Source organism: Manis pentadactyla, chromosome 9 (assembly GCF_030020395.1).
Source record: "Manis pentadactyla isolate mManPen7 chromosome 9, mManPen7.hap1, whole genome shotgun sequence".
In the NCBI taxonomy this organism is placed as follows: domain Eukaryota; kingdom Metazoa; phylum Chordata; class Mammalia; order Pholidota; family Manidae; genus Manis; species Manis pentadactyla.
This window is the reverse complement of record NC_080027.1, coordinates 59,213,184-59,226,763: the sequence shown is the minus strand read 5'-3', so window position 1 is coordinate 59,226,763 and position 13,580 is coordinate 59,213,184. Positions and strand designations below refer to the sequence as shown.

General features: G+C 44.1%; 1 protein-coding gene across 9 annotated transcripts in view; it reads right to left on the bottom strand.

Annotated features, from left to right (window-relative positions):
• The window catches only part of NAV2 (neuron navigator 2), a 685,764-nt gene that overhangs the window by 139,600 nt on the left and 532,584 nt on the right, over positions 1-13,580 (bottom strand). For all 9 annotated transcript variants that reach the window (XR_008999256.1, XM_057507467.1, XM_036920166.2 and 6 more), the window contains 2 exons: positions 11,874-11,982; positions 6,621-7,010 (listed from right to left, as the gene is read on the bottom strand). Coding sequence is in view for 8 of the 9 variants with exons in the window: in XM_057507467.1 (XP_057363450.1) it covers positions 6,621-7,010; positions 11,874-11,982 (499 nt within the window). In the remaining variant the exon portion in view is untranslated. The remainder of the gene's footprint in view (positions 1-6,620; positions 7,011-11,873; positions 11,983-13,580) is intronic.

Here is a 13,580-nt window from a genome sequence, read left to right as displayed (position 1 = left end):
CTGTCACTCATTTGGCAACACTTAGGGGAATTAGTCCTGACCCCTGCATGATTCTCTGTGCTTGCTTCCTCTACCCAGACAGCTGCTTATGAAAACAGAGGTCATTGTATTTGCCAGGGATAGCGAACATGAAGAAAGATACCAGACAGGGAGAAGTAGTTACAGTTCCTGTGGATTCACACACTAGTAAGAGCTGTCAGTAAGGAAGCACCGAGGGAAGCAGAGAGGGAAGGGAAGACCCCCAGACTGGGGCCTGACTCAGGCCTGCCGCCAACCTACTGGGCTACTCTGGGCCTGTGGCTGCATGCTGGAGCTCTACTGTATGTTTTTAAGTGTGTGTGTGTGGTGAGAGGATGGCAGTGCATTAGGGGCAAGTGACTCACCCAAGGCCCTAACAATCAGTCTACAGAGCTGAGACTTTACTTTTCCTTGACATTCAACCTTCCTGACCCCACCAATATCCACACGGTGGCTGACTGGCAACCTGGAATTCTCAAGCCTTTCAAGAGCTCCACAAGGCAAGATCATTCCAGAGGGATCAACCTGCAGAAAGAAGAGCACATCCTTTTCAAACCCCAGCAGCACCCGCCACATCCTGCTGGAACCTGCCACGACCCAGTGTCTTTCAGGATGGCTTCACCTAAAAACCTTTGTCTTGGCTCCGGGGTGCATTCTGGCTGTACGGAGTATTTTGGCTTCCTCTCCTGTCAGTTCGCCAGAAACAACAGCCTGTCAGGGTTGCCTAGGTCTGGCCTGGAAAGACCATGAAAAACATTCACCAGATAAGAAAGAAACTTTCCTGCAATGAATGCTGCCTTTTTGCTGGTGCTGCCTGCTATGTTCTATGCTGACTTGGTGAGAAACACCTCCTGCACTTGTCCCGTGGCAGTCAATGGAGAAAGGAAGAAGGCGCACTTCCATGGCGCCCCTGGGCACATGGGCCTGGGACTCTGGGATGCCTCTTCATTCCTGGATGGTCAAAGCCTAGTTCACGGGGTTACAGGTGGTCAGAGGTCTGACGTGATCAATCAGACAATACACGACAGGGCCAAGGAGAGGGAAGACCACATGGCTGGGGTCTCAAGCTCAAGGGACTTCGATTGTAGACACGTTCTTTCAGAGGCACATGACTGCTCTTGCTCCACTGAAGGTCAGCTGTCACGTTCATGCAACAAATATTTGCTGACTACTTACTATAGACCAGGCCCAGTGCCAGCCAATCTAAGATCTGACTTTAACCTTTGAGAGCTGTAACAGCTATGGGCTCTGTCCCTTCCTCATAATTAATGAAGTGGAACAGCTTAAAAAAAGTATTTTGTATGGGCAACTTTTTTGATTTTATACACACATTTATAACAACTTGGATGTAGTGTTATCAGTGCATTATATATGCAGGTATATCAAATACCCAGGGAGCTCAGAGGAAAAACCACCACCTCTGCTTGAAGAGCATCAGGGAAGGCTTCTGTGAGGAGGTGGGTGACCTGGCAGGCCATGATGGGAAAGGTGATCAAAGCACAGGGTGTTGCACATGCAAATGACGCATGAATGTTTGCGTGTGCTCACCTCCCCATTCATATGTAGAAGCCCAACTCCCACTGTGAGGGTTTTAGGTGGTGGGACTCTGGAGGTAGCTAGGTTTAATGAGATCATGAAGGTAGGGTCCCGTGATGCTCTCGGTGTCCTTACAGGAAGGGGAACACACACCAGAGCCTCTTCTCTCTGCCACGAGAGGACACTGAGCCAGGAGGGGGCGCTCACCAGAACCCGACCATGCCAACACCTTGATCTTGGGATTCCCATCCTCCAGAAGAGTGAGAAATCAATGTGTGCTCGTTAAGGCACCCCCTGTGGTATTTTGCTAAGCAGCTGGAGCTAAGGCATGCCCTGACATATTTATGAGCTACAAGTAATTCAGCAGGGATGGGTTCCTCAACGTCCCAGGAACTGAGTCTCCCAGCAGCACCAGTGCATACACTGATGGAGAAATCTCTGACATCTGAGAGGGGAGGCTTCAGCCATCAAAAAACCAACATTGAAGACCAGCTGGCTCACAACCCTGCTTTCTCTCCCATACTAAACTACTGCCCAGGCGACATTTCAAAGGCAAGCCAATTGCTACAATCTCTACTTCCTCAGCCCTGAGTCAAAACCAATAAAAAGACTCTTAAAAGCAATCAAAACCACATCACTTCCTCTCTTCCTATATTGGCCACTAGATGGAGCTGCGCGTTACACCAAAAAGACGTGGGAGGCGAAGTTGATTCTCTGCAAGCGTTTTTTAAGTACTACAATCGTTCAGATTCACAGCTGGTGATAACAAGTTACAGAAGCCCAAGGTCCTGTGAGGGTAGGAATGGAGAATAAACCATTTGCAAAACATTTATTAACTACCTACTTGCGCTAGTCTCTGATTTTAGAAAAATAATGGGTGCATCTGTCTTTGGGAGCTCCAAGTTTGGCGGAGGAAACACATACACACAAAGTGCCCAACATTTCTCGAGCATCCCAGACTTGGCTAGATACTTTTCATGTTCTCTAAGGCCCAAAAGTTAAGAACTTGTTAAAGTTCATTTGGCAGAACCGGCATTAAATCTCAAATCTCTTTGCCTCTTAAAATGGTGCTCTCCTCAACACAACCCAGCACTTCTCAAACACTTACCATGCAAAGCAGAAGCGGCACACGGAAGGTGGGGTGTGAACCAAGGTGAGCACAACAACACAGGAGCTGGCACTGACTCTGGAGTCCAGGAAGGCACCACAGAGGGGACTATTTTTGTAGATCAGTCAGACAGGATTGAGATGAAAAGAATTCCAGGAAGAAAGTGCCTTGTCCTAAGGCACAAAGCTTTGCAAATTCAGGCAACAGCCTTTGGTAATGAATGGCAGGTAGCCTAGAGCAGCGGGGAGTGTGGGATGTGTGAGAAGGGACAGAGCCAGGGCTAAGGCAGGGAGGGAATCTGAGGAAAAGACCTTAAAGAGTCTCTCATGTTAAGAAGTTGAGATCTGTTCCCACAGGCAAGGGGATGCCATTGAAAGTTCCTGGAGAAATTTCTGATGTTAAATTTAAGTGGTCATTTTTTTTTTCCAGGAAGGGATATATATTCATAACTCAGTACTTCCTTTGAAAAGAAAAAATAATCTTTCCAAACATATGGATGCTAAATCTGTCCCTTTAATTTTATTCTACACCATATGGCACTCTGAATTTTTAGAAGATGAGTAGATGTATTGGCTTCAGTAAGAGCCATCTTCACCTGTTATTTTACTTTCTTTGCCAGTAAGTACAGGAAGAGCCCAATTTATCAATCTAATAGAAGTGGTAAGGTCAGGTAAAAACCTGTAAAGTACTTAGACATGCCTGATACATACTTAGTGCATTAGAAGGGTTTAATAAACACCCACAAACATACACACTTCATAAGACAAAAGGTGTTCGACACTGGGTTCTTAACTGAACTCCATGGAAATAAAGTAATTTCAGGCCAACCTCAGGGAGAACTGAATAATACACAGGTGCACGTGCATACACACCCAGTAGAGAACTAGAGACATCAAAACACAGTTGCTGTACCAAGCTGAGGTACACAGAGTCATTTTAAAAACAAAGGTCACGGGTTTTCAGAAACCCAAATTTACTTCCATATCAGGCATTCTAAATAAACTTGCTGTGAGCTTTTATAAGAACTTCCCTCCAAGAGCCTCCGTACAGATTTATGTATCACTCAAACACCAAGGCTGTTCCCACTAAGTCAAACAAACATCTGGAAGAAAACTTTAATCATTTCAGGGTTTCTGAGCGGCTAGAAGTTTCAGGTTGCTAAGACATCTAGACCCTGGATGAAACTTTATGGCTGTATCAGATATTTGCCATTCATCAGATACAACCTCAAAGAGAAATACTTAATTGTAGAAGGTTAAAAGCCATACTAATTGTAATGTTTTGAGGCTTAGGCAAGTTAAATGATGTGCCTAACAGCACAGATCTTGGAGGCAGCAGAGCAGGGTTTAAGCTCAGTTAGTCTGATATCTCAGTCTGTTTTCTTTCTACTCCACCATTGACCTCAGCAATATGACTGATTCCGCAGATTCTGAAGCACAGAATAAAAGACTAGTCCTTCAATATGTAAACCTTGGCACGTTTATAAGAGGAAAATGAAATGAGTACAGTGGACATTAAACATGCCCTGAACTCAGCATGTAAAAGCAAACTGATAATTAAGCCTCAAAGCAGAAACTTGCGTGCATTTCCAGAATGCAGTCACATTTAACTAGTGATCTATAATGTTACAAGTAGATAGAGCATTCAATGCCATCTGGGCTTACTGCTCCTCATTCTGAAGGTAAATTTCTATGTTAAATGGAATGGGGAGGCCGGGGGTGTGTGGGGAGAGGTAATCAGACCAGAGTTCTCTGATTTCAATAATTGGATGGTTTGCTTACATTTCTACACTTTTATCTACACTTGCTTTAAGTGTTATCGCACTTGCTAAAAATGTAAGCTTCACAATGCAGGAACTGAAATGTAAACATTTGTGCTTTTTAGCCGGGGTAAAGGTTCTGGTTTGATAGCTAAAAAACTAGGGATTTCTCACCGTGATGTCACTAGGCTTCAGTTTAGAGTGTTTCAATGTCTCCACCTTGTGGAAGCTGTGAATACTACATCAAAATAAATACACTGACCTTGAGGATTAAAGGACTGACTCGACACCAAGTCTTTATTATAGGATACAAAAAAAAAGAAAATCTCAGAATAACCCAAAAATATTTTGGTAGCATTGTCCAGTATAAATTGATAATATAATCTTGAGGCCATGCTGGATACCAAAAGGTTTCTAAATAATAATAAAAGATTAAATTACATGCAATTTTAGTAATATTTACTGTTTTTCTTATGCATGGAAAACTAGAAATACAAAATGATACTCTAAGTTAACCAGCTCGTTTTCAGCTCCCTAAACTTTCCCAGCCATTCTGGATAGCAGAAATTTGTTACATTGTCAGGGTTTCGGGGCTCCTGTCTTCCATGATTTCACTACCCAAAACGGTTCTAAAAATAACAGGCAGAAAGTCAAAGCACCTCTACCGCTAAACTTTTAATTAAATAAAAGAACAATTCTAATCAGGTAGATCTAAGCAAAAGTAAATAAATTTTTAAATAAACTTCAATAGTTGAGCTATTTCAGTTCAGCAATAGTGGGCAAGATGATGTAATACGGTGGTGAAGGAACAGGATCTGGAGCTACTAACCCTAGGCTCTGCCTCTTAATCACTGTGGGGCCCTCGGTAAGCTATTTAACCTTCCTGAGCCTCAGTTTACTCCTCCATAAAATGGGGATAATGATATCACCTACCTCAAAGGATTGCTGTGAGGCTAGAACAAGGTAATATATATATAGATAAGGCACCTAGCAGACTGCCTGGCACATAGTGAGTGACTAAGCTATTATTAAAATTATGAAAACATTGACTTACCCATGGGGTTCTTGATCTCTGTGTTCATGGAAATGAGTGGCATTATTATACAAAATTTCTTTACCTGTAATTTGACTGCTAGGATGGTAGAGGAGGAAAAGATCTTGGAGAGCTTCTTACAAGTCAGATTAATGGATGAAGAAGTCTCAGGCAAGTGAAATAAGTAGATGCACCTTCAGGTTACACAGCGATCTGGAGGTGGAGCTAAAAACCGGAAGCCAAGCCTCCAGCTACACATGGACCCGGCATGGCTTAGACAACATCTCATCATTCCCCTTAATGCCACATGAGAGCCTGGGAGGCTGGCTTTGTTCCTTCGCCCATCAATCTGTGCATACATTAACTCAGCAGTATTTATAAGCCTCTATATATACAACGCACTGGGGGATTCAGCAGTGAACAAGCCAGAGTGTTCCTGCTTTGTGGTGCAATTACTGCAAGCAGGAGGGGGCAGGGAGACAAAATATAAACACATAATCAGGATCATTTCAGTAGTGATAAGCTTTCAAAGTTGCTTAAGACAGGGTGATGGAGAGGACTAGGGACATGGGGCAGGCCACATAAACTACTTCAAGTTGAATGGTCGAGAAGGGCCCCTCCAGAGAGATGTCAGCAGAGCAGCACGGAGTAACCAGATACGCAAAGATCTGGGGAACAGAATCCGGAGAGAGAAACAGAGAGTGCACAGGTCATGAGGCAGCAGAGAGCTTGATGAGACCAAGGATCAGAACAAACAGCTTTAGCGGAGCAGCTAGGTGGGTGGAGAGCGAGAAGAGAAAGAGGCAGGTAAAGGCCTGATCCAGTAGGACCAGGTAGCTCATGCTAAGGAGCCCAGATTCCAACCTAGGTGTGAGGTTGAGTTTAAAGGACTGAGACAATATGGTTTGTTGCCAAGTGTCACTCTGGCTGCCAAGGGAGCCTTGCTAGAACTGCCCAGAGAGTTACTGGTCACACCTGGATGGAGGCCCAGGTCTTGCAAGTCTCAGGCCGGAAGGTTCCTCTCCACAGCACACAGCCTTTGACATACACAGCAGAAAGTGAAGCAGGAAGTTTGATCTCCTCCTGAAATCAAGCCATGCCAAAGAGAAACTGGGTTCTAAGTCTCCTCCTGTTCCAGGAGAAGAGGGGAACCTCAGGGAACTCACCCACTCGTGCTGTCATCTGTCCGCATGTTCTTGCTCAGCACGTCCCCATCGCTCATGTAGCCAGGCGCGTCCATGCTGATGCCCTCCAGCTCCATCTCACCTCCGGCCTTGTCAGAGACGTCCACGTGGCAAATGCTGCTCCCCCTGGAGGCCAGCTGCCTCCTCAGAGGGGCCGAGTACACATAGCGACCCGACTCGGTATTGATGAACCGGCTGGCGTTGGCTCGGGGCGGGTACCCGTTGCCCATAGAGGGGGCATCTCCTGCTTGGAGCCGAGGGCTGGACTGGCCGAGTCTCCAGGACAGAGGAGTGGGCCTGCCTGTCAAGCTGAGGATGCTGCGCCCACTAATCTCCGTGGTGACATTGGTATCAAATGTGGTTTCCAATGTGCTAGAAACAAAACCGGCCTTGGGTTAGACCCTAGTGTGCCAAGGATCCTCTGCAGTTTATACGTTCTTTAATTTTTAGAATTATGAAATATTTCCCATATACAAAATAGTCTCAGAAACAGGCACCAATGTCTCACCTGGTGTACTTCCTTTGTTGTACTTAGATAAAGCAGAACAGCTATGCAGCATTCTGAACAGCTCAGCAGAGACTTTCCCCCAAAAAACATGGTACAAGATACCCACTACCAATTACTTTAATTAAGTGATCTTAACTATTGGAATCTTCTTCCCAACCCAGGAAATAGAAAATGTTAAGATGACGATGATAGAGCACTGAGGTACCTACCCACTCATTCATCCGGGGTGCTACTTCAGTCTCCTTTCCTAAGGCAGGATGGACCCACCCACTCGGACTTCCTAATGTCTCATTTCATGAGCTCAGCTCCCTCTAGACTGAGCAGGTGGGGAGGGGCCTTTTCTAACTTTGTAAAGTCCATTTCCCCCATATTTTTTGCTTCTCCCACATTTTGCTCAAAATGGCAAATAAACTCTAAGGGCAAAAGACAACAAGAGTGATAATTGCCAGGGCTTGAGAACCATAATAAATCAAATAACATGGGTCCCAATCTGCCAGGAGCCCATCCCTGGCTACCAGAAAGACTTTTGCAGTCCACTGTCCTTTGGGCCCTGCAGGTGTTCGTGGCACAGGCAAGACAGGGGACCTCTGCAGAATGGCACTGGGCTCTCCTAACTGCAGAAGAAAGCATCAAAGCTTTCCCTCCTGTCATCATTACCCTCCTAGAGCAAGCCAAGAAAACCATCAAACACTTGTAACCCACACTGGGTCACTTCCGGCAACCTTGGTGGAAAGAGGGATGCTCCATACAGCCTCACAGGGTCCAGCAGTTGGCTTCATGACATCAAATATCTAAAGTTTGAGGGGGGCACCATATCAGAATCCCGAAGTCTACTCTCCTCTGGAAGAACCAATATGGGGGCTCAACTGCCTTTGTTTCCCCCCCATCCCAGAAGTGGCCTCACTCTCCTCATACTGGGGACCCCTCAGGTTCGGGCCCTGGTCTTACATAAGACAGAACCCACACTGCTTACCTCCCATCTGCCAAGACCGCTGGCAATAGGGAAGCCCTGCAGTCTCCTTCCAATATTCATCAGAGACTGAAATTGGGAAAGCAAAGGAGGCTCCTTAGGAGTTCACTGGGATCACTAGGACTTTGCATTGATTATCAAAGCCAAACACAAACCATAAAATGTGGTTCTGCCAAAAGCATGAAGGGTGTCCTAGGGTTGCATCGTCTTTAACTTCTTGCTCAACAATGAAAACAACCTGGTAAATGGTTCCAATGTAATCTTAGATTTCATCCAACTAAATCATAGTTTAAACATGATCACAGCTTTTTATAAATATTCCTTACATGTTTCATGCACGTGCATGACTAACGTTATAGAGTGTTGCATATCAGAAGACCCGGTAGGAATTCAAGTTATTTGCTTTATCACACAGGTCAAATATAGTTCACCTGCTCAATTTTAAATGGAGCTGGTCTGCAGTACCCTCTGTCAAACAGATTTATCAGCCTTCTGCTTTGGGGAGAAATCTGTCTATACTAATTTTTTGTTCTGTTTTTTTTTTTTTGCATGCTATATGGCATTCTTTGTGAATTCCACAACATTTGGTGATCAATTTCTGATACTGTTGATTTGTGTTGACTCTCTTTTCCTCTTAATAAGTCTGGCTAGAGGCTTATCTATTTTGTTTATTTTCTCGAAGAACCAGCTCTTGGTTTCATTGATTTTTGCTATTGTTTTATTCTTCTCCATTTTATTTATTTCTTCTCTGATCTTTATTATGTCCCTCCTTCTGCTGACCTTAGGCCTCATTTGTTCTTCTTCTTCCAATTTTGATAGTTGTGACATTAGACCGTTCATTTGGGATTGCTCTTCCTTTTTTAAATATGCTTGGAGTGCTATATACTTTCCTCTTAAGACTGCTTTTGCTGCGTCCCACAGAAGTTGGGGCTTAGTGTTGTTGTTGTCATTTGTTTCCATATATTGCTGGATCTCCATTTTGATTTGGTCATTGATCCATTGATTATTTAGGAGCGTGTTGTTTAGCCTCCATGTGTTTGTGAGCCTTTTTGCTTTCTTTGAACAGTTTATTTCTAGTTTAATGCCTTTGTGGTCTGAAAAGTTGGTTGGTAGGATTTCAATCTTTTGGAATTTACTGAGGCTCTTTTTGTGTCCTAGTATGTGGTCTATTCTGGAGAATGTTCCATGTGCACTTGAGAAGAACGTGTATCCTGTTGCTTTTGGATGTAGAGTTCTGTAGATGTCTATTAGGTCCATCTGTTCTAGTGTGTTGTTCAGTGCCTCTGTGTCCTTACTTATTTTCTGTCTGGTGGATCTGTCCTTTGGAGTGAGTGGTGTGTTGAAGTCTCCTAGAATGAATGCGTTGCATTCTATTTCCTCCTTTAGTTCTGTTAATATTTGTTTCAGGTATGTTGGTGCTCCTGTATTGGGTGCATATATATTTATAATGGTTATATCCTCTTGATGGACTGAGCCCTTTATCATTATGTAATGTCCTTCTTTGTCTTTTGTTACTTTCTTTATTTTGAAGTCTGTTTTGTCTGATACCAGAATTGCAACACCTGCTTTCTTCTCTCTGTTGTTTGCTTGAAATATCTTTTTTCCATCCCTTGACTTTAAGTCTGTGCGCGTCTTTGGGTTTGAGGTGAGTCTCTTGTAAGCAGCATATGGATGGATCTTGCTTTTTTATCCATTCTATTACTCTGTGTCTTTTGATTGGTGCATTCAGTCCATTTACATTTAGGGTGATTATTGAAAGGTATGAATTTATTGCCATTGCAGGCTTTAAGTTTGTGGTTACCAAAGGTTTAGGGTTAGCTTCTTTACTGTCTTACTGTCTAACTTAACTCGCTTGTTGAGCTATTATAAACACAATCTGATGATTCTTTATTTCTCTCCCTTCTTATTCCTCCTCCTCTCTTCTTCATATGTTGGGTGTTTTGTTGTGTGCTCTTTTTAGGAGTGCTCCCATCTAGAGCAGTCCCTGTAGGATGCCCTGTAGAGGTGGTTTGTGGGAGGCAAATTCCCTCAACTTTTGCTTGTCTGGGAATTGTTTAATCCCTCCTTCATATTTAAATGATATTCGTGCTGGATACAGTAGTCTTGGTTCGAGGCCCTTCTGTTTCATTGCATTAAGTATATCATGCCATTCTCTTCTGGCCTGTAGGGTTTCTGTTGAGAAGTCTGATGATAGCCTGATGGGTTTTCCTTTGTAGGTAACCTTTTTTTTCTCTCTGGCTGCTTGTAATACTTTGTCCTTGTCTTTGATCTTTGCCATTTTAATTATTATGTGTCTTGGTGTTGCCCTCCTTGGATCCCTTGTCATGGGAGTTCTGTGTACCTCTGTGGTCTGAGAGGCCATTTCTTCCCCTAGTTTGGGGAAATTTTCAGCAATTATTTCTTCAAAGACATTTTCTATCCCCTTTTCTCTCTCTACTTCTTCTGGAATGCCTATGATTCTTATATTATTTCTTTTATATTGATCACTCAGCTCTCTTAAAATTCTTTCATTCCTGGAGATCCTTTTATCTCTCTCTGCATCAGCTTCTCTGCGTTCCTGTTCTCTGTTTTCTAGTCCATTAATGGTCTCTTGCATCTCGTCCATTCTGTTTTGAAGTTCTTCCAGAGCTTGTTTTATTTCTGAATTCTCCTTCCTTAGTTCTTGCATATTTCTCTGCAAGTCCATCAGCATGGTTATGACTTTTGTTTTGAATTCTTTTTCAGGAAGACTGGCTAAATCTATCTCCCCAGATTCCTTCTCAGGGGAAGATGTAGCAGATGCCGAAGCTGTCTGGGTTAGTCTTGTCTGAATCATATTTTTTTGCCTTTTCATGTTGACAGGTGCTATTGACTGTCAGCTGGGAGGGCCAAAATTTTCACTTACTACTGGCCTTTCTTTACTGGGGCAACTGCGACCCCTAGTGGCTTGTGTTGGGTAATTGCGTGTAGACTGGGTCTTTGTGTCTTGCCTGGCCGGGAGGGAGAAATTTCCCTTTCTGTGGGCGGAATTTGTCTCAGGCTGCTTCTCTGCTTTCGCAGCGCCCGGTGGGGTGATGGATGGGGGGGCTGCTTGACTGTTTGCCTCCGTGAGGGGTCTCAGAGCTGTTGCCCAGGGGGTTAGTGCACCCGGTTTTCCCTGTAATTTCCAGCTGCTGTACTGTGACCTGGGTTGTTTCCGTCAAGCTGTTAAGTCCCTGTCCCTTTAAGACTTTCAAAAAGCCTCCGCTTTTCTTTGTCACAGGGGCTTCAGCTTCAGCACCCGCTCAGAGGTCTTACTCCCTGTTCCCCCAGTATCCAGGGCCCCCTGGGCATATACTGTGTCTGCGCTCTGGCCCGGATGGCTGGGGCTGGGTGTTCGGCCGTCCTGGGCTCCGTCTCCCTCCCGCTCTGCCTATTGTTCTCCCGCCGGGAGCTGGGGGGAGGGGCGCTCGGGTCCCGCAGGGCCGGGGCTTGTATCTTACCCCTTTCACCAGTCGCTGGGTTCTCGCTGGTGTAGCTGCAGTCTGGCCACTGTCCTGCGTCTTCTGGTCTCTCTTTTAGGGCTAGTTGTGTTTGTTGTATTTTCAAAAGTATATATGTTTTTGGGAGGAGATTCCCACTGTCCTACTCACGCCGCCATGTTGGCTCCGCCCCCAACATTTGGTGATCAAGACAATTTATTCCATTATTGACCAAATCTCTCTGTTAGCGGCATGAACAAACACAGGAGAAGTCGTGTGAAACTCAAACCACGAGACAGTTCAGTAAAGTAATTTACCTGTGTGTGACCTGAGTTCCCCGTAAACTGGACATGGTCTCCTCCAAATTCTGCCGCAGATCAGCGATGTTCTTCACTGTCCGCAGCCGCCGAGCCTCAGGATCTTCCCCTGGAAAGATGAGGGTTAAGGCTATTTAGTTCTCTGATAGATCATGAGCTCCATGGGATCAGTGATCGTGTCCATGGCCATAACCATGTTCCCTGCTCAGGGCCTTGCTCACCATGGGTGCTTAAGGATTTGAGAATAAATCAATGAATGAATGGATGCCCAAATGAAGTTGTTAAATCTAAAGAAAGAAATCTTTCTTCTCCTTACAGGTCCCTCCTGAAATAGGGCAAGTCTAGCTTGTGGGAGAAGCAAAGCACCTATTCTGAGGTAGAAACACCTTTACCCACTGTCTGCAATAAATACTTACACTAGTTAGGTCTGACCACTTCCCAGGAACCATTTTATGCCCACGCAAACGTGAGTGAGGCATTTTGTTTTCTCAGTGGTGATATACGCTGCTGTCCACCAGCCCGACTTCACAAATGGAACTTATAGTGGCTAAAAGATCTGTGCTTATAAATCACAAATATCTCTAAAGAGAGAGGTTTGTCTTGTTCTGTTAGATTTATTATGTTTTCTCAAATTCTGGTTCCTTTACTCACTGGCTGTGTGACCATGGGGAAGGTGCTGACCCTCTCTATCCTTTGGATTCGACAGCCCTAAGTAGGAATAGTAAGGGTACTGACCACAATCAACGCTCTTTAAAAGCCTATGACTGTTCCAAGTGTTGAGCAACAAATTTAAAGAAATCTCCACATAGAACACAGCACACATGGGCAACAGCGGTGGAATTTACATTAGACACTAAGTAGGACTTCCTGCAGTTTCCATCAATAGGGCAGTAAGCAGCAAAGAAATATCATAGATTTCACTTTCTTTCCACGACAGATAATGACTTCCTTAAGTTGTTCTCTGCTTGCTGGTACCTGGAGGCTGGGGGATGGATTAAATGATAAATGTGTGATCTAATGGAGGAAATTTGCTATAGCAAGCACTTGTCCTTGAAAATGCAAAGTGTTTTCGATTTTCTTCCCAATTTGAAGCAGGAGAAATTTGAAAGGCATGTCTCTCTTAAGGGAAAATTGGTCAAACTTTCATTTCCCACCCATTTCAATCCCACCAATTCTTTAAAATACATACATACATGTTTTTAAATGAAGGCAGTGACAAATACCTACTTTACTTTCCCCTAATGGGCTTGGAGGAATGTAATTGCATCTATCTCCTCAGCCATCAACTAAATATCTCTTACTCCCAGTATGCCCACATTTTATCTATGTAAAATGGCCAAATAGGTACTGATTCTTTGGACAGCTCTAGGCCCTCTAAAGAATATTTACTAGGAAACTAGGTGTAGTCACAAGTTTTTTAAATTATTTCATTAATTAACCACATACAAAAAGCAGAAATATAGTTATTTCTCCAGGTCTCTACAAATCACATTTTTGCCTGTCTTATCTCTTTCAGAAACTCAAAGATCTTTGAGATGAGGTGGTATCTCACCTTTCCTTTTGGTAATCCTCACACAAATCTACAGACGCCCAAGAAATATCTGTTCTCCTAAACATGTTTGGTCAGTGTTGGGTTGAAGAAGAAAATGCACACTTCACATCCCAACACATAAAGGTCTGAATCGTGGCCCTGCTGCTTCTTAGCCC